We start from the raw sequence: 21,350 nt of genomic DNA on the forward strand, positions 1-21,350 counted from the left end.
TTCTATTCGTTTCGCATGAAAATCCAAGATCGGCTTTATCCGAACGAACTGATAAGACCGTTCTTTACGTTTTATCTAGACGCCCGTAGCGGGATTTAAATTTAAAGTTAGACGGCAAAGCATGAGAATGCGCGACGGCCGGCTGTTCCTGCACTGTTCAGAGGAAGCATCCGCCCGCGCTAGCTTTCTGAACCGATTCCCCGTCGGTACGCTGTAAAACACTTGACCGCGGGATCGACCCGGCTCACTTCAAAGGTACCGCTATCACTTATCCATCGCACATGGCCCGCCGTATGCACGGCGGCGAATAGCATCCGCGAAGGAAAGTAGCTTCTTTCTCTTCGACCTCAGCGCAGCGTTTTTCTTTCGGGCGGTGCTGTCACGAAGTCAGCGTTAATCACGAAGTCAAATGCTTCTTTTCACGTGCGTTAATATGATATTTTATTGTCGTGTATCGTTGAAAGGTTCATAGCTCACAACGAATGATATCTAGCTATAAAATTTTATAAAGAGTTAAATGAGATAATTTTGTCAAGCGGTTCCGATTCCTGGTGCATGATTCCTATGCAGCTAGAAAGTTTCGATTAGAAAGCCCTCGTCTCTCGATGCCGTCGATGATATGAAAATAAAAAATTGATCACCAGAAGGTTTTAAGTTGCACCACAAAAACACACACTCCGCTTGAGAATTTCATGGGTACGCCCTCGCGAACTCCGTTCGTGATATCGTCTGCGGTTTCGATAAACTAATCGGCACCATAGGAAATTGCATGCCTACATATCTTATCACCGCGGCATACGGGTAGTTCTCATAACTTTTGTTTATTTATCATTGCGACTTTACGCGTGATGCACGCCAACGAAAAGCGATATGAGCACCTCCGTTTTCACGCGCCATCGCAAGCAAATTTAAAGTATGGCAGGGAAAGCTATAATGAAATCCAGCTACATTAGTGATATTTTTATTTACGTCGCAGTCAATAAAGATAACGTAACGCTTATAATATAATATTACTTAATATAATCACACCGATATAAATTATTGATGTTTGTCGAATTAGTATTGTTTAATATTTAAGAAAATTCATTAACTTCGATGTTTAATATTGAATAATTTTTTCAAGATGACCGTTTCAGTAGTTTTCCTCATTCTCATTTCAGAAATATCTGATACTGATATTATTTAATTCTATCATATTTTATTTATTCGATGTGCAGAAGCTGTGTGATGCGTAAACTGTTATTACCAAACGTTAGCACAAGAATTTCTTATATCTCACATAAATACTTTTGCCGCACCGTGATTTTACTGTTTACGGGTTAAAATAGCAGGTTCACATGACAGATATGTGTAAAGAGCACATCTGTATTAAAAATCGTATTAAAAATGTACCACGAACCATAAGGCGATGCACGTTGAAAGCCGGTGCCGTCATAGGCACGCCACGAGGACATCATCGCGACGTTCTGCGCATAGAACGGTGCGGCCGCGGCCGCAGCGAGGGTTGAATGAGGATGCGCCGCGTGTGGATGTCCCGCATGCGGATGGCCAGGCCCAGCGTGCGGCCCCATCGCTGCCGCGGTACCGCTCGTGTGTCCAGCGAGCGCGTGATGCGCCGCATACGTTTCCACTCCGTGTTGCCAGGACGCTGTCTTTTCCCTTCAAAGGATCAAGCATATTTCACGTTTAGTTCTCTCAAACACGTATGAGACGCACGTATGATCTTTCAAAGGTCGTTGTACCATGCGGGCGAAGGCGAAGTAGGGAAAGAGTGATATTGCGCTGCCGTAGCTGCGGATGGAATCGCCGGCCTGGACGACGGAACGTAGACGGGCGCCTGAAGCTGCTGCCCGTGTTGCTGCTGCTGCTGCTGGGACTGCTGCTGGTAATCGGAACTTGCGCCGTACCCGCCACTTCCGCCCCCGTGGAACATCCTCCTCGAGAGCTACCACCGTGGCATCTGCCGAAAATGAAAATATCGAAAATTAACAATATATTATCTCCATTTGAAGCTTTCTAATTCGCGTAATTACACAGATTGCAGGTATATTGTATTCTCGGCGAGTTGTGTAATTTTGTTAAGTTTTTAGTATCGTAAGATTTTTAATAATCACAATTGATTGTGATTCGCGTATTTCAATAATATATAAATTATAATTACTCATCTTTATAATGAAGCAACTATGATGCAAAACTTTCCTTAATTTTATATGAAAGTAATCCCTTTATTCGATGCCGACAATACGAAATACAAGTGCAAAAGCGCAAAGTATGGCGGCAAGTACTTTGCGTGCTAAAGGTTTGCCGCCGACAATCTCATTTTGCTACCACGGAAAGATATATCGTTACGTCGGTAATATGGAAGCGGCAATAATACATCCTGTAGCAGATAATGTTAATGATCCCTTTAAAGCCAATAACCGGCCGTGCATATTGAGATCCCGCCGAGCGTCATGTAAGACGACGAGTAAATGCGGCATAGGCCGCCCATGAGACCAAGGATGGTCGTGAATAAACCGCCGAATCCTGTCATGATCGCCGTCGGGCCTCTTCATGTCGTGATTGTCGTCTTGTCTGTCTGTGCAAAGAAACTTTTGTGGTCGTAAATCGGGAAACTACAAGTTCTTCGATTTACATAACACATGATCGAGTAGCGCCTTTTAAATTTCGAGTAAAATTTATTACGACAGGCAATGAGGGAACGTTGACTGAAAAGGTATTCAGCTTTGTCTGCGACGCGGACGTGAAATAGATATTTTCTGGCCGTGTTTATATACATGTATATGACACGCGTATATTTCGCTAAACAAATTAATTGTAAATTTGGCAAGTATTCTCTCTACTCTGATCGATTTAGATAACGTTTCCAATCGCAGCATTTTTGAAATTTAATTGAATATATCTAGATTCCTTATCACCATAAGACGATACACGTGTTAACTCGATTTTTTTTTCTAATTTTTCATATTGCAAATAGTCGAGATAATTGAACGAATATACAATAAGCCTCTTACTTGCGACAATTGGCAATTATAGTTGAAAGGCAATTTTCACGCGCGTGTTACGCGATTTTATTTAATTATGCAATATGAATTACACAATATTTCATGATATTTATACTAATACCAGCGCTATTGCGGCGCGTCAAGAACTTATCTCGCGGTATTGTTAGAAATGAAAATAGTATACTTGGCTCGATACATCGGTATCTCTTGCACACCGTATCCATTTTGGTACGTGAATCCTGTGCCGCCCACGCGTCTCATTGTTAGGATACGCATCTCCTTAAGAATACGCGCAACCTCACCATATCTATGCAGCCCTTTTGAACGCGATGCATAGAACATGGCGCGTTTTGTACTGCAAAACTGAGAGAAAATGGATATCATCAGCTAAATGTAAGATATGTTTATGATCACATCAGCTTCTCATCCTGACAGAAACGAAATACTTAAAATTCCTCTCTTTCTATAATTTATATATTTTTACATATCTATTCTTCAATATTTTTGTTAATTTATTATCATTCTTTCTTAATTGAAACGGCGAGTTATTAGTATTCCCAAAGAAAATAAATAATATTGGTCTATATATTAATAATAACTAATAAAAATAAAAAAAAAATATATATATATGTCGATATATAATATTTGCAACGTTTGGTTGGACAAATGATAATCCGAATGAACAAAAGTATCGATAAAATTCAAGCATCCCTAAACGCGAAATAATTCAGGCAACAGGGTAATTGATATTAAATTCTCACCCATCTTGCCGCCCACAACTATTGTCTTGGATATGTTTTTTCCAAGGAAGCGATTGTAATACCGCTATGGTCGGCATGTTCTATGATTCGGTTCTCCGCGACGGATGCAGGAATCAGTCTTCGAAAGGAGCGATGAGCAAATAACATATATGGCATATATGAAAATGGAGGTGTACCGAAATGCATTTGCGCAAAAAAAAAGAGAAAAGAAGGAAATTGAAAAGTAAGAAAAATTCTGATTTGTATAGAAAGAATTATAATTCGCATACCTTATCCAATTTATTATTACGATAAAGCGCGAAATGCGCGACGACAATTTAATTATTAAAATGCAGACAATAAGAGAATATTCGATTATAGAATATTTGGCAGTTACTTTACAATACGTGGAATATTTTGTGGGTAGCAAATCACTGGCGATAACAAACACGATCTTGACGTTTATTTTTGCGGCGGTCAGTTGCGTACGGGTGTTGTAACGTGCATGTTATGGTCAAATCTTGAAACGCGGCTTTCCTAGCATTGACTGGTCAATTCTGCGGAATAACCAAGCGTCTTGATTAAAGCAGTTTCTAGGGATAGGCTGGGAGTTAGATTATTTTTTTTTATGCGGGAGAGGCTCCGCCTATTTGTGTACACACATATGTTTATACACACATATCAGCAAATTACTACAAAATTTTGACCAAGACGCTTGGTCGGTCGGCAGAATTGGTTAGTTAATCCTAGGATTGACCGCATTTCGGGCTTTGATCATAACATTATAAATATAGAAAGATTACTATTTTTATGCGATTTATATTTGAATTTGTCGTCGATTAAATTGTAATTTCTCCTATAATTTTTAGTTTAAAAAGTGGAGCAATGCACAGTGTGAGTAATAATTCAGATTGAAATTTAAGTAGTGGAGAGTCGTCATAATTCGATTATTAATTAATAATCAATTTGTGATACATTGAATAAAAAAATTTTACTAATTCTCTCGCGTGGGTACATTGATATGGTGGGACGGCTCAGTATTTGGAGAACTTTTCTCACACAATAAGAAAGCTGTTGTAAATTTTCAAGCACGTCCGATTGGAAGTGTTGTATAAAATGTCGCACAATTATTGTGTTTTAACAATCACATCTCGGGAATGCCGTACAAAATATCGCGCGATCATAATGAACCATGCATGTTTGTTGTGCAACAAATCTTATAAAAGTGGCTAAGGAGGCATCGAGCGACGATGGAGTAACTAAAATCTGATTATTTGATATGGACGTTTATTTGAATGATTTAAATAAAAATTAGAAATTAAAATAAATACGATTTATTAAATTTTACAAGAGGTTATTCGCCAAATCCGTTTAACGCACAAAGTTGAACGCGTCGTGTCGCGTGTCGAGAGTAGGGAGCTCATGAAGGTATGACGCGAGGAGTCAGAGGAGAGAAAACGGAGAGAAAGAAACGCGCAGGTCTTAAAGAGGGGATTTCGCCGTGTGTACCGTGGCGGGGATCAAATGATAGTCTACACATCGGAGAAAGAGAGGTGTTGTTCAGCGAATAAAGGCATTGCGAGAGAAAGAGAGAGGCACGGAGACGCGCAGACGCGTCTCCACCTTCATCGCTCGGCTCCGACCGTTGAATCGGAGATACCGATAGCGGCCATCGCGGTCACAAATATACCCCGTGTAGGCGGGACCAAAGTTTTCGTCGCATGTGTGCAGTTGATGTGCATGTGTATTAAGCTCATACCGATGTAGTGCATAAGTGAGTGCATGCAACCGCGTTATGCGACCTGTCCTATAGCGAAGTAAATAGTGATCCATCGGATCAGACTATCATAGGCTTTAGTATATAGTGCTAAAAATAAAAATCCACTTCCAATTGAAATAAAAATAATGTTTGTACAAGAATTGCACAAACTTCACGAATTGTTCATGTTCAGACAAAAAATTAATTATGATACTATAACTTGTTTATTTTTATCTCATATATTAAAAGATTACACTCTCAGGAAATAAAAAGTTCAGGTTTTTTCTTAAAAGAAGGCTAGCTTTATTCGTAATTTCATTCAGACTAAATTAATGTTTAGAATTTAGATTGATTTCTCTAATGCGAGATTTAAGAGGAGGGAATATAGTACATCTTTTTCTTAGAAAAAAAATAGAAATAATTTCGAAAACAATTAAGATTTATAATGAATCATGATGATGATTTCATGGCAAAATAAATTAGAACGGATATTATTGTTACATCATATTCGCGAGCTATTAAATAGATACTATTATCGATATTGAAAGAATTAGTCAGAGTATTCTGACGACGATAATTTAATTTAATTTCTAACATTAATTAAATGTAACATGCTTAATTGCTATAGCTGTAATTTGTAGTATATTAATTTGTACTTATGATACGAAAGACCTCCTTCCACCTATACGAAATCCTGTACAAGTAACTGTAATCATATGTATGTATCAGTGTGCATAATTGTGTGTTAATAACGATAATAGCATTTGCTCAATACATCTTTATCATTTTGCAAAATTATAATTCTCTATAAAGTTTTTGGAAACCAAACTTTTGTAGCTTAATATTAATCAGAATTCTTACAATTTGAAATAGAACCAATCTTTTAATGTTTATTTTTGCAGCCTATTTTTTCTCAATTTACCAATTATTAGAATTTAGAAATTAATTGGTGTTTATTAGAAAATCATGATTTCGAGAATCATAATTCATAATTATTGGTCTGAGGGAAAGAGTCTCATTATTTTTTTTTTTTTCATAATTTTATTTAATAGGCTGTTAATGCCACAGATAATTCTTTTGATGAGTACAAATTTATCTTATCAACTTGTATTAATGACTGTCAAAAGCATAGATACATTAAAACGATGCATGACAGTTTATATGCATAAATAATCCTTCATCAGCGCTCGAATGGATCCGACTGATAGCGTAATCCGCTATTCTAGCAATTTGAATTTTTTTTTCTAACTACTGGATAATATTGACTTTTAATTGGTATTAATGACGTTACATTTCTTGACGAAGCGTAACAAGTGGCAACGCAGTTTATCTCAATTTGCGATAGAAAAACACGTATATCACACACGACTATAATGACTGTAATAAAATTAGCATAACTTATCGACATCAGAGTCATTTTGATATCACTTGATAACGTGCTGAGGAAAAAGCTTGCAATCTTATAAACGTGCCAAAATCAATTTATTCTCGTATTTCGATGACAATAGATAAAATATAAACAAATTTCTTTATTGACAACGCATTAATACAAAATATTAGACTGTTTTGTGTTACTCATTAAAATAATTTATTGCACGCTATGTTTCTTGCACGCTTATATAACGGTATTGATAAAACATTTCGTATATACTATACTGATTCATAAACATCGCCTATTCAAAGAGTTGTGTTGTTTTTATTGTAAACTTTACAAATAAGTAAGTTGATTCGCGGATCGATATTTAATGATGAATTTTTTTCGATCATTATCGTGATTCTCATTTACGTGATATAAGAACTGAGATTTTCGAGATATCAATCTTCCGCCGGACATTTTATTTTTCATTAAACTACGCGGAATGATCGGCGTTAAAAGCCATAGGCATGTCATGCGATAAAAACTAATTCATTATTTCGCGCGTTGCATGATTCTTCGAACGTTTTCGTCCGAGTATAGTTAACACTGTAGTTAAAAAAATTATATTTGAGTTAATCGGAATAATAGTGTGTAAAGTAAAATAAAGAGTTCTAATTTATGTTCCATAAACGAAAGCGGTGTTGTTTCTAGATAAAAAAAGTAAAAACAAATTTCTTAAAGGTTTTGTCTATTAAAAGTTCTTAAGGTAATCGAACAACTGTTTAAGAGTTATGTATTCAATGTACAACTCTATTTATCACGTTATTATGGCGGTAAAGATAGAAAAACAAGCTCTCTCTCTTTCTCTCTCTCGGTTATATTTAAGAATACGTTTAAATCTCTCGCACGTAGAGATACGATTACGCGAGTTTGTTATATGTACATGCGACGGTGTGCGCGCATGTTATATGCACACGCATGTTTATTATGTTGATAATAACACCATAATTATATCGGCCGCGAAGCTCGCGAATATGGCACTCTCGTATTATTGCTATTATTAATGTGATTATGATTTACGACGTCAGATTAACATTACTTCAATAAGTAATAATTCCGTCCACGGCTTACAAATTACACGCCGCGCCGTCGCTCTAACTTACAAAGTGGTTACAAGTTACCAAACGCGAGTGACTCGTCAACGTTGTTTTGTTTCCACGATAAACGCCGTGTACTCTTCATTAATGTAAATTACGCGTATTTATACGACGATACGATTGAATTTGTATGACATTTACCGGTGGTCATTGTATCTCGATTCATCTGTCGTTTTCTAAAGTAATACCATCCATTAAAAACATTGGATATGTATATATTTTACGAGAAATTTAGCGCAAGCAGACGGCACTAATCGCAAATGCAATTGAAATAATTTACATGAATAGTAAATCAATACTATAATATTAACCGAATTAATAAATTACCGAAAGAAATACCCTTTCGATATTAAATTGTTATATAGCCGTTGATGCCATGCTGAAGTATAAGTATGGCAAATTAAGTAAAGAGGTTACTAAATATAATTGTTATACACATAATTTAACGATATATACTGAGCACATTCATTTTTCTGTTCGATACGTATCATCTAGCATCATTGCCTATTTTCTTTTTCACAATTGAATTATCAATTAACGATACTCGATACTTGTGAGAAAAAGAAAGAAAGAATCAAAGTTATTTCTGCATATATTTATTTGTTGAACATATATTTTTCACATGACCGGTACTACTTCATCGCAATGCAAAAAAGCGCGCGTGCAATTAAGCGCGATTACGAACTCCCCGGCGCGATCGCGACGCTCTACGGGAGTGATCTCTCTCTAGTGGAGCGGAAAATATCGGATCCTCTAATGGGAACCGGTTAAGAAAATAATCGCGTTTCGATGTTAGGCGGCGGCGGTGGCGGCGGCGCCACATCAACGCGGCGCCGTACTTTTCACGGCCCTCAACGGATCACACGGAATTTAGATGAGAGTCTGGCGAGTTGCAACGAGTTAGAAGGGTCCGACGCCACCATGTCGATGGCACCAGGTATATCGGTAATGGACACCGATTAAAGGGACCAAATAGAACGAGAAAGATGTGAAAGGCTCCCAGTTTTTTTATGGTGCGTAGAAGTCGGGTGCTGTTACGCGATTAAATTATGGGGTATATTTAGTATTCTATTGTATGAAAAATACAAATATAAATATAAAAATATACGGTATTGTCAGATGACAATATTATACTATATTATATTATAATAATGGATAAAAATAATTTATTAATTATTTTAAGTTTATATCATTAGGTATATAAGTTTCTCAAATGCATAGATATAAGCTTCTCAGCCAAACATGGATCAATATGACTATTGCATTAACCTTTATATATGTGTGTTAGATCTTTAATAATAATTAATTTAAAAATACAAATAGCTAAGAATGAAATTTGTACACATGTACGTAATATGCGTATCAACGCGACGTTATGTTTATGGGTATGTGTATTCTTGAGGGCATGTGTGCATCCTAGGGTCAAGCGTCGGCGGCGCTATTTGCGTATGCCGGCCAGACGTCGCGAGCGTGCGATCGAAGAGCTTTAATCCGGCGGCATTCGTGGAAGACGAGTCTCTGACGATTACAACGAAGTACTTTGGTGCATCGGGACTGTTCTCATCCCGAGGACCGGCTGGTGCCGAGGCGCCACGGCGCCGACCGCGTAGAAGGGTTTCCTTGTAGATCCTACACAGTTGCATGCGCTCACACATATACGTGTATCACACACGTCGCACGATGCTCGTCCTTTTTTTCTTAACTCCTTGGTGAGGTGACACAGAGGCCCGGTGATGTCTCGGGGCTCTCATCGTGTTTGAGGGAGCTTATCTTGCCTCCGTGACATTATCGTGGATTATTTGTTACCTTGTGTTAGGCGTGTGAATATCTTTAACAATTGCGCACGCAACTCAATCTATGCTTCATTTGTTCGATATGTTTTATTCGATAACGGATAAACTAAACTTTGGTAGAATGATTAGTTTTTAAAATATTATCTGCATTGTTATAGTAGTTAGGTAGAGAAATCATTTCATATGCGGAAAGTGAAGTTAGAACACCTTTTTCAGTAATTTTCTTATTTTATTTGTGAGATTTAAGTTAACAAATATTTAAAGCGCCGCAATTATTTCAACGATATCTAATATCTATAATATCCGTATGAGTTTTATTCTTCTACGAGTATGCGTGACGTATAAAGATGTGGGAATCGCGTGACACGGTTCCGTAAGTTTGACGTTCAATAAATAAGTGGTCTCTTTGAAGAGATTCCACTCACGATTTCTTTTATCGATCGTTGTGCCGGCAAATCGTCTTAGATGTCACGAATAAAAAGCTTCGTAGAAATTTAATTTCGGCACGAATATTATATTCTAGCAAAAAAATATTAAATATAAAAACACGTTTTACGCACACATAAACTATATATATATATATATATATATATATATATATATATATATAATATATAACTATATATATATATAAATAAAATATATATAAAAAGTCTGTCTCTTCTTCCTAAATCTGGGAAAATATATAATATACATACAATATAATTATAATACTGTAGGATATAGAAGGATAGTTATTCACATTGCATCTATAGTCAATCCAGCAAATTTACTCATGATTAACTAACCAGCGAAAAGACGGAAAGCAATATTTCGGTTACCCGCGTGAACCTTCGAGTTTCGATTCAAAAACCGCAGTCAAGGTGATCTTGTCGCGTATTTTTTCTTTCTCTTGGCACTTGGAAAAAAGAAGTTAATAATAATAAAAAAGAGGGGCCCAGAGACGAACAGAGCTAATAAACTAATTCGACAGGCTATTTTTCAAGTAATTTTTTCTGCAACCAAAAAATGGGTGCATAGCTAACTAGCCAAGAGAGAGACGTGATATTTTTTTTAACGTGGTAGTATATATTGTAATATATAAGTATTACAACTGATTGAAATCAGTGCATTGATTAATTATACAGTCAATAAAAAAGAGAATTAAGCTAAAATAAAATTAGCTTAATAAAATTTGAATGATCTATTAAAAAGATCTTCTTTTTAAGGATCTTTGTACATTTTACAAATCTATTTTTAAGAAGTGATATGTATGCACATTTAGATTATAGAAAATTATAAAGCATGAGTATTTGGATAAATAGAAAAATTCTGCTTTTATAAGATTTTTAACGAAACACTAAGACGGAAATGTATGAGAAAGAAGATATCGATCTTATCCTATTCAATTAACACAATTCCTGAGAAATTATGTGTGAGACGGTGAGAGATATGCGTATCCGATCGCCCCAGGGTGCCTCGAACCTGCCTTTCGGTAACCTGAGACCGTAGATGCAAACACCAGATAAGATTCTCTGAGGGATTGTGGTCCAGTTTCGGCACGCGCCTCTTCCTCTCAAGATCGTATGAGAAACTTGCGACGCCGACGGCGCGAGTGTAGGTCCTTGCAAAGGTGCGAGTGACAAGTCGCTGTTTGCCTTGTTCATATAGCAATATTTATTCCCAATATATATTCTATCGATATGCAAGTATTTATCCTTCTTTTTTATAAAATACAAAAGGGATTAAATGTTTTTTGATACGTATTTCTCGATGGTATATAAGCTCTTTTATCACCGGTGGTCTTTTACCACGAATGATCCGTGGCGCTTATTGACTTTACATAGTCAAGCGCGTACGTATAATTAGCTATAAAGTACGTCATATAACTCGCCGTGCGCGTATGCATTGGACCATAACAACGATCGGCGTGCACTTATGGTCTAATGTCAATGTTCATCCGACTTAAATGCCTCGGCAAGCTGCTCTCTCTCCATCGTTAGTATAAATCTCCTCGTGAAATAAATTTATTTGCGCTTACGTGCGCCACAACGAACACGAACACCGTCTTTCTGTAGGTGTAGAAAAGGGGAAGCGACAAAAGAGAGAAAAAGAAGGGGAGAGAGAGAGAGAGAGAGAGAGAGAGAGAGGGAAGAAGAACGGGAAAGGAGGACGGGCTTCTCGCAACCTGCGCAACGAGAATTTCTGCTACTTCGATTTTCTCTACCGCCACGTGGAAATATCTGATGTTCTCGCGTGCACATGTATGTGCTTCTATACATGTCACAGCGTATTCGATTCGATTGCACGAATTAATCGGCGTGATGAAAGTATGTTAATGTTTAAAGCATAAATACATGTATCTAAGCGCCAAAGAAGTCGAAGGTAAATGGCAATCGAAACTTGATGCAAATTTCAACATTTCGTGAGCATGGCGTTGAATAAAAGGAAATCTCCAGTTAAGTAACGCGGTAAACATTGTGCTCTATTTGTATTATCATTTACACGCTGTAGATGTAATATCTAAGTGACATAAATTCCAAAAATAGGTTTTTTATTACTGTGAATCTTTTTCTGAAATGACGAATGAATATATCGTTCTTTGCCGTCGTTTCTACAACTTATCTTTCCCGTCAAACAATTCAAGTATCGTTCGAACCACTTGTGAACACTTTAGCGAATCGTCTCTGATTTACTGCTGCGTATATTTTGCTGGAAATAACGATCTCTTTTTATTGCTATTTTTATTGTCCGACGCGCGGAGACATTGGTTGAATTTAGCAGTAAATCTGAAATACGCGCGTAGAAGACGCATCGTGTGCACGTTGTATAAACGCTCTTCGGAAAAACCATCGATATAGCAGCTATAGCCATACATCCGGTGCGGTCGCGAACGTTTGAGTCATTAAGCGAAACATTGCAAAAAAAGATAACTTGTGTCGCTTCTTATCGTATACGTGGTTTATCCTCGCCGAACTTATTCGGAACACAGACTTTTTCAACTCGAATCAATTTTACTTTGCATAAATGCGTGGAAAACGATAGATGTGTCAAACATTACTTAATTTATATTATTTAGGTTATAGAGAAATATCAATTATGCAAATTTGAAAAAAATCATATTTTTAGACTAACATCGCGCTACAATATTATGTCAACAGTTTTTAGTTAATTTTGTCACGTTGCGAAAAGACTAATCTGCATTTTAAAAAATTACAAAAGCGTTTCAAAGAAAAATGTTTCGGCTCTCACGCGCTGGCGATGTTAAAAAGCAATAAAATCGAAATCGCTTTTGGCATCTCAGCGACGGCAAGTCAGAAGTAAGCCAGAGATACGAAGATCCGGCGCCAGGATTTTGGTCGAGCTTCGTTAAGTAATTTGTCGGTCTCGACATTACACGGAACGGACCATCTACCTAGGGAGCAACGCTTTCGTTCTTCGCCGACAAGAGCGGCGATGTGAGCGGGACGCGCTGATTTGAGTCATTCGACCGTTATAAATTTCACGTTTCATTAATAGAATGCCGAAACAATGTTTCGTCAACTTTCTTTTTCGTGAATCAGAATTAGCGAGAATCTCGGAAAAAGAAGATAAAGCAGAGGAAATACCAAACATTGCTTGATTTTAGCTTTGAATATTTAATCTCAAAATCTCGGGTAACTCGCAACTCGTGCGTTCGCGTAAATGAGTCACGGTGCGTCTCGCTCCGCGCGTATTTGGCACGAGACACTGCCGTGTCTCTTGATAAGTAGATATGAAGAATTATAGTGTTATTTCAGAAATTGTTTTAGAAAATAAATTTACATTTAAAATTTTAAATATTTAGTTTTGGATAGTAGGGTATTTACAATTCACATAAGGGATCGAACGGTTGCATCGACGCTGCAGCGTTAGAAAATATCGTACTCTATTATAGAAGTACTTTATACGTCCGCAAAGAGAGTGCAGTCGGATACATTCTCGAGTATGCATGCCTCCGATGCCGCATGCCCGGCCACGTTATTATCCAATTATTATTCAATGGTACAACAATCCACGACTTTGCGGGTGCATTACTGTAGGCTTCGTAGAATCAATTTACCGACGTAAAATTTCGCACACGGTTAGTAAAACCAGTGAGCCAAGGAGTAAATGGGAAAACAAATAAATAAGTAGATGCTTATATGAGGAGCTCCGATCTCTCTCTCTCTCTCTCTCTCTCTCTCTCTCTCTCTCTCTCGGACCTTCTCGCCTTACTCGCGCCGTTGTTAGTTATGCGCGCCGACTTTTCGCGCGTCCGGAATAAACGAGATCTCAATCGCACGGAATAACGACGCGAACTCGTAAGCACGGAAACCGGATGAGCCGCGACGAGTAACATGTGCATACGTGCGTGCACGCGTGCAATGGAAGTCGAGCATTTCGTATGTCTTTTCCCATCTCTGTTCGTATCCGTCTAGATGCTATTGTCTAACTCTTTTCTCATGGTAGCACGTTTTCATGATTTGGATCGCTTACCTATAGGGTTGGTTAATGATATTCTGTAGATGCATTTCCGCAAAGGTGTGAGACACTTAATATATTTTGATATTTTACGTATTCTTTTATGCATTTTGATGTTTTAGATAAATTATTTTAAAATATTTTTTAATAAGAATTTGTTACTAATTACTATAAGGAATACGAAAAAATCTTTTTTGAATAAAATTCGCGATAGAAACCATCAGTGGTCGAATTTTTGACAAATTCAGGATTCACGTAACCTTCTTATGAAGATAAAAAACGCGTTTTTTCGGACATTTGTTGGCACCCGGTTTGCCTCCCTACTTACGTTTACTTTACATGAAACACACGGTCGATTCAGTTAGCGAGCATTCTCCGAGCGGGTGACAACACCCAATTACAAAAAGAAAAAAGAAAGGAAAAGGAAAAGAAACGAATGTGAAGAGAGTATATAGATCGAGAAAAAGAAAACGCTCAAATCGTACCGGATGTTCGGAATCGCGGTCGCGTTCTTGTATCTCGATCGTCTGTACATTGTAACAATTTGATCGTTCAAAAATTGAGCTTTAACAGAATCGTCGAAATCCGCGGACAAAAGTTGTGACACCAAAATTTGGAAATATGCACATCTTGCACTTATTTTCAAAGAACAAAATATTAAAAATAATTACATCGAATTATGCATGATTTTTTCCTTTTCTTTTCTCTCTTTGCGGATTTTCCACGACCAGTTTATGCTAAGTTAGCGGTCGATCAATTACTCCGAATAGCTAGAAATTATTCGTAGCGAGCAGCGGAGTAAAAAAAATCAGAGAATCGTTTAAATCATGGGAGTGTGTTGATTAATGTTGGAAGAATCGATCGGAAAAAGGGACGAGTAGACACTAAATTATTGCTCATCCGGAAATGATTATATCTAATTAGGATATATCACCTTCTGTGTATGTATGTGAAATGTCAATGACTCTTGATAAATCGGAATACCACCGGCGATTACACGGCGTATCTATTAATATACGTTTAACTAGATCGTGAATTACACGCGCGTCGCCCAGTCCCTTTTGCAAACCGGTGCGCGCGATTACGAACACGTTCGGCGACTTCGTTATCGTAATTTCGAGAGTTTTCCCACGTGATTACCGATATATTTATACGACACATTTATCACGTCGCACGATCCCGGTTTTTGTATTAATCGTTGAAACTCGTAGAACGTTACACGGAAATTGATTTCTCGCGTAAGAACAAGATACGCGCGCGACAAATATAATAACGAAAATGTCAATGTATCCTAGATAGATGTAGGAGAATCGAGAAAATAAATGTATAATGTTATGCACGAGTATCATAAATGAGTATGTGTTTATAGTCGAGATCTTCGTACGAAAATTTTGGAAATTTGCATCATTCTTGAATTGCCACGTACCTATTTAAATAAGACGATTGATGTCTTGCTGTTGCTCGCTCGTGGATACATTATGTCGAGTATTGCAAAACCCGAAGGAGTAAACTCCAACGCCCGCAGCGAGGAGACATGGGCACGCGCATGTGGGTACTTTGATATAGCACGAGCGCGGTTCTCTAATACTGCTTAAATATTTATGAATTACATCGCCTTACACATTCCTATTTTTGCGCGATCCAGGAGACCGAACCAGGAAGCGCGACCTCTCTCACTCTCTACGTGGTACCCCTGCTATATTCATTCGAATGCTGCGGGGAAGATTTATGCATCCAACCGACATTCACGCAGGTGCGGTATTCGCGAATATGAGTACTTGTGCGCGGCGAAGATGTACGTGGCTCGTCTCGGCGCGTTAAGGCTCCTGGATGGTCAGCCGAGAACTCTGCGTTGACGGTGGCGCCGCCACTCTCTCCTCTCACTCTCTCCAATGGAGAATTCTGTCTTGTGACATGTTGACAACCTATTTTGTTGTGCGTGCTATTTCTTTATTATTTGCTCTGTGCTTGTGCTCTAACGTTTAACGTATTCGTGAAAGTCGTAAAATTGGCCGAAAAGTAAGATTTGCATGCGGAAGGAACGTTTTCACCTCCTTTCGATAGTCGTTAAACAGCTGTTTTTCCCGTATGTTTAGGCTTCGTTTTATGGCTGTTTGTTTATTGTCGAGGGAAAAGGGTAGTTTTCGGCCAATTTTGGAAGTGTTCTGAAACGATCTATAGTGATGTTTTATTGAAATGTCTTTTTATTTGAAAATGGCATGCACAACAAAATTGGGTGTTTTCCTCGCCTCGATAGTGAGAATTCAATATGGCCGCGGTGACCATCCAGGAGCCTTAATAGAAATCTAATAACTATTCGAAATCACTTTCCGGGATTTCCGTGCTGGGTAACGGGTAAATCGCTAAAAAGGCGAATTAAGGTAGGATCCGATATACACATACATGCAGTGATGCAGGCATATCCGGAATCATTCCAGAGTATGCGACTTCTCCATGTTGCTCGTAGCTTCTTTCGCGTTCGCGTAAAAGTATCGTAACAGACATGATTCCGGGTCGCCGTCATCGTCATCGTCATCGTCGCCGTTTTCGTTTCGCTCGATTAGTAGGCGTTGGATTCTTCGTTCGCAATTGAGACGGCTGGCTGTCTGGTTTTGCCTGCCTGCATGTGTCGTTGTCGTCGAGATACGCGCGATAGTTGTCTTTTTATTCGGATTATCGCGTGCTCTCGCGCTGCGCGAATCGTGGGCGGACGATTTGAACGCGCGTTACAGCTGACGTTGGGGATATTGAACTTTAAGCGTGACAAACTTGCGAGAGTGAAAAAAAATAGAATTGTTATAATAAAAATACATAAAGTTTTAACTTTCTCTAAAAGCTTCTGAAAATGTTTAAGAAATAATAAGTTATTTTGTAATTTTATTTTTATTCATTTTGAACTCCTTGTGAAAAATATGCTATTCTAATTTATAATTTCGTAATAATGACATCTTCAGGGCGATAAATCAATGTGGCTCGAAGCAATCTTCTGTCAGAGGCACTCCATCGCGATGGGGAACGATTCTCGTTGAAACTTCCGGTTTTAGTCTGAACATGACTTTCCAATAAGGTCGATGGCGCAGCAGACGGCTGTTACTGGCATCTGCGGCCGGTATATATACCTTCGAGACGCCGATTCGAGGCGATACACAGCCTGCCAGGTAAGAGCAGAGCCAGGCTCGTGACGCATCATGCGCGCTTATCTACACGCAATATCTGAACGTCCATCCATGCGGCACCATCCGACACCGACGAACGACAGGACGGGAATTCGTCGTAGGGCTGATCTCGAGGTCGATTAGATACGGAGAACGCGCGACCGGAAGTGCACTAACACTTTAGTCAAATGGCCGATGTCGATAGACGGAATCGTAATGTCGGATTATTGAAGATTGTAATATTGCGATCGACTATTACTTTACACAAAGATAAAAAAATTTTACTCCTAAGTAAATTGAACTTTTAGCTTAAGAAATATCTAATTAGGAATCTTAAATATATAGAAAAAAATTCTATTCAAAAAATTTGCCTTATTCTAAACTTGAATAAAATTTAAAAAATCACCAATATTTGACTGCGCAAGAGCCACTTCAGCACACATTTCAGCAATGTATAGCCATTCCATTTGATCTCGAAAAAGTTGGGTTCTATTATGTCAGTGAATAACAGTGGGCTGTCCTGTCATTAGTTCCCCCATCAGTTGCGTGCTCCCGATATAGTAGAGTAGGAAATATTCGGCTATGGCGTTTCAGACGCCATCGCAGCAATCATTTAAGATCCCAAGAGAGCACAATTCCCAGTGCTACTAATAAATACTAATGAAAAAAAAAATCATTTTATCCGTATATTAAAATATCCTGCCATAGTACGTTTGTTGAAAGCACATCTCTATCCTCGTATCAAACTACTCAATTAAAATATAAAATAGGTAGTAAATCTAGATCTTGAATCATGATTATTTTAATATCTGAGAGTTATTTCTCCCTCTTTCTCTCTCAAAGATTTAAAAAATAAAATTTTATTACTCGTTTACACTATACAACTATATTATGTTATAATCGTACGAATAAATTAGATAGGATTTTGCAATTTAGATCTGGTCTTGAAGCAATGACTCTACTCGAAGAAATTTAGCATCTTTATTAAATTAAGATGTGGTTTGATAGTGAACGCTTTATCTTCTTTAAGTTAAAGTTTAATTGCTAAGATAGTTAATATACTGAAAACAAAAAATTACGATAAACGATCTGCCTTCCAAAAAATTTCTTATTGAGAAAAGAATGCCTTTGTATAAAATTCGTTTTCTATAACTTACTATTACGAGAAAAGAATGTAATTTTTTCTAATTTATCAAATGTGAATTGTAGATGTAAAATACTTGGAACATTGTACGTGTACATTGTATACATACATTATTGCACTGATAAACACTCCCATCGTTATTTAAATTATATAGCGCGGCAGTAACATTTTCTTAAGAACATCGAATATACAATATACAATGATACGAAGCTCGAAATTTACGGAATTTACGTAAACGAACGCAAAAATGATATAGAATAATAATGGCTTTGCTTACGTTAATCATTTGCGCATCGTGACGCGATGCAAACTTTAATAAATGCAACTAATCAGAGTGGCTGTCTTTCGACGCCGCCACGCGAAACGTACACCTGTGTGTTTTACTGGAGGCGTTCAGCGTGCAAGTATGCGTGCCGCTACCGTACGCACTATCGCGATAGCCTGGATTTATTATATGTGGGTTAATATAGTTGACTTGATTGAATGCATCGCGCGAGCAGTTTCGTTCAAACTTACTCGTTCATATGATTGAACGATTACATATTAACGCCCAATTAATAGTCTGCCCGATAATATGAAAAGAATGACTTGGCATGCACAAATCGCGATGTGAGTGTATAAAAAAAATAATATTAATTATTATAATTAATCCGCAATAATCACAATACTTTTATTCTTGTTACATTACTCAATTGATTAAATGGGCATTTAAATAGACGTGCCGTTTTTAATTGCACGTAGAAATTATAATTGTGAATTTTTCAAGATGCAAATACGATTAGCAAGAGAGTTTGACCGGAAATGAGCATCGCTGCAAAATCGAGAATAAGTATAATTATAATATAAAATTCACCGCGATATATCGCGCTGCCTTCTTCGTTCTATCGTGATTTCCTGTCCGTTTCCTTCGGGAACACATCGCCCACCACCGCCATACAGTTGTTCTCAATGCTGTCTTACTTTTTTCCCCGAAATATTAAATAGTTATATTACATACATAAGACGATAACTGACATTTGACACTATTTGTTAAATGCGAGTTTATCCAAATAAGGATTGATAAAATAACTGACCTGAACAATAAAAAAAACCTATTTCAAAATTGTCCTAAGGTCATATTTAAAAAAAGCGGAAAAAAGGTAGTATTAGAAAGCTTTTTATAGCATTTTTTTTAATACATTTTTAAAGTGTCAAGTATTTTTAATTTTAGTTTTAATCGAGATCAATCTCTTCACAATCTTGCAAACCACTTGAGAATCACTGTTAACTCATTGACAGGTCGTGTCTTTATTCCTTTTGACCGTCTCGATCAGCACAACAGAGGCTCCACTCCAGACCTTCCACTCATGATTTACCGTGTGGCATTTGTGTACGATTTGCATTAGCTAAAAGCACCGAAAAAGTTGACGACGATCGCCTTGCCATTTTTTTTCCCCGCGCGCTGCCGTTTGCGCGAAATCTTGTTCGTCGGTTTGATGAAATATTATTGCACTCCGTGTTATAGGTATCGATCGTGTGTCTGTTGTGATCGCGGCTGGTCGAAAAACAGGGCAATGCGAGGCATAACGGTGACATATATACGTGAGCACACGTACGCACACGTATTTGAGCCAAAAACACATGGGAACGAGGGCAAGAACGAGGGTCCCGATCCTCGTAAAAATTCACTTAGCTCCATCAAATTATCTGACCGACATCTCATTCATTAAGCTCCATTTGCAGCGAGGGACGACAGTACCTTCCGTTCCCGCGGCCCATAAATGCATTACATTTTTAATGCACAGATGCATATGGAATGATGTATACGATATGATCGATGTGTTTGTGAAATGTTACAAAAAGCCCATCAGTAAGAGTATCGTAGTATAAAAAGTATATAGGTCCTTGGACTTAAGAAATGAAACGTAAGCTTAGGATCGGAGAAATAAATAAGCACATTAACATTCTCCAAGAGATATTGTAAAAACTTGAGTGTTTCGAGATAGTAATAAAGTGACGACGAATAATGCACAACACATAGAGCACGTCGTGCAAGGCGCTTTCACGAGCGGACACGCGCGATAACACGCTCGGCGATTCGCGAGTGAGTAGAACTGAAACGAGGCGCGACACTACGATACACTATATTATTCTCTTAATCCCTGTAGTATCTTAATTATTGAATTTATTAAAGCGCGACGTAATCCCGGCGAGCCAGTATTATAATCCTGTGAAACTCACGCAGTAATATGGTCACGCCCGAGCGAGGCAGCGCTCGCTCGGTCGCTCGCGAGAAGTTAATTAGAAAACAAACAGAAAATTAACATGAACTCGGCAGCGCGAATCCCTCCGGACGGCCGTTACTCGCGATTTATCGTAACCCGTTGTGGATCTGGTCTCGGTGATGACCGGTTTGCGTACATCGGGGGATCGGTTGCTCGACTTGATCGACGATCGAAAATCGCCGATCGTCTGATCCCGAATGAATCCGTTTCTCTCGTGCGACCGATTCACAGGAAAGCCCCAAGAGTATATGGTGTGTGCGAGTCCTTAGAGTTTATATATAATCATTTTTTAGTAGAAATTCAATTCTCGACGATATAGAACATGAAAAAATTACGCTTGTTATTGCGCCTTTATTAAAAAAAAAAAAACGGATTATTTTTTGTATAATTAAGAATTATAATTAGAATGAGTAGGAATCGTTAAAAAGATTTTATTCCTTTCCTTTTCACGATATGTAACTTGAAAAACTTTACGATATTTCTAAACGGAATTACTAAGAGTTTTCGTTGGACAG

The 21,350-nt window shown here is 37.9% G+C and overlaps 1 protein-coding gene and 1 long non-coding RNA gene across 5 annotated transcripts in view; one reads left to right on the forward strand and one right to left on the reverse strand.

Annotated features, from left to right (window-relative positions):
• Positions 1 to 21,350, forward strand: part of LOC139820729 (uncharacterized) — a 75,940-nt gene that overhangs the window by 9,135 nt on the left and 45,455 nt on the right. The window lies entirely within an intron of this gene.
• Positions 1 to 21,350, reverse strand: part of LOC139820723 (uncharacterized) — a 46,528-nt gene that overhangs the window by 3,375 nt on the left and 21,803 nt on the right. For 3 of the 4 annotated variants that reach the window (XM_071791196.1, XM_071791199.1, XM_071791195.1), the window contains 2 exons: positions 1,743 to 1,960; positions 1,400 to 1,659 (listed from right to left, as the gene is read on the reverse strand). In XM_071791196.1, coding sequence (XP_071647297.1) covers positions 1,400 to 1,659; positions 1,743 to 1,933 — 451 coding nt within the window. In that variant the 5' untranslated portion in view covers positions 1,934 to 1,960. Of the gene's footprint in view, positions 1 to 1,399; positions 1,660 to 1,742; positions 1,961 to 19,424; positions 19,743 to 21,350 lie in introns of those variants that run through there. The other variant, XM_071791197.1, reaches the window with a different exon arrangement.

Source organism: Temnothorax longispinosus, chromosome 10 (assembly GCF_030848805.1).
Source record: "Temnothorax longispinosus isolate EJ_2023e chromosome 10, Tlon_JGU_v1, whole genome shotgun sequence".
Taxonomy (NCBI): Eukaryota; Metazoa; Arthropoda; class Insecta; order Hymenoptera; family Formicidae; genus Temnothorax; species Temnothorax longispinosus.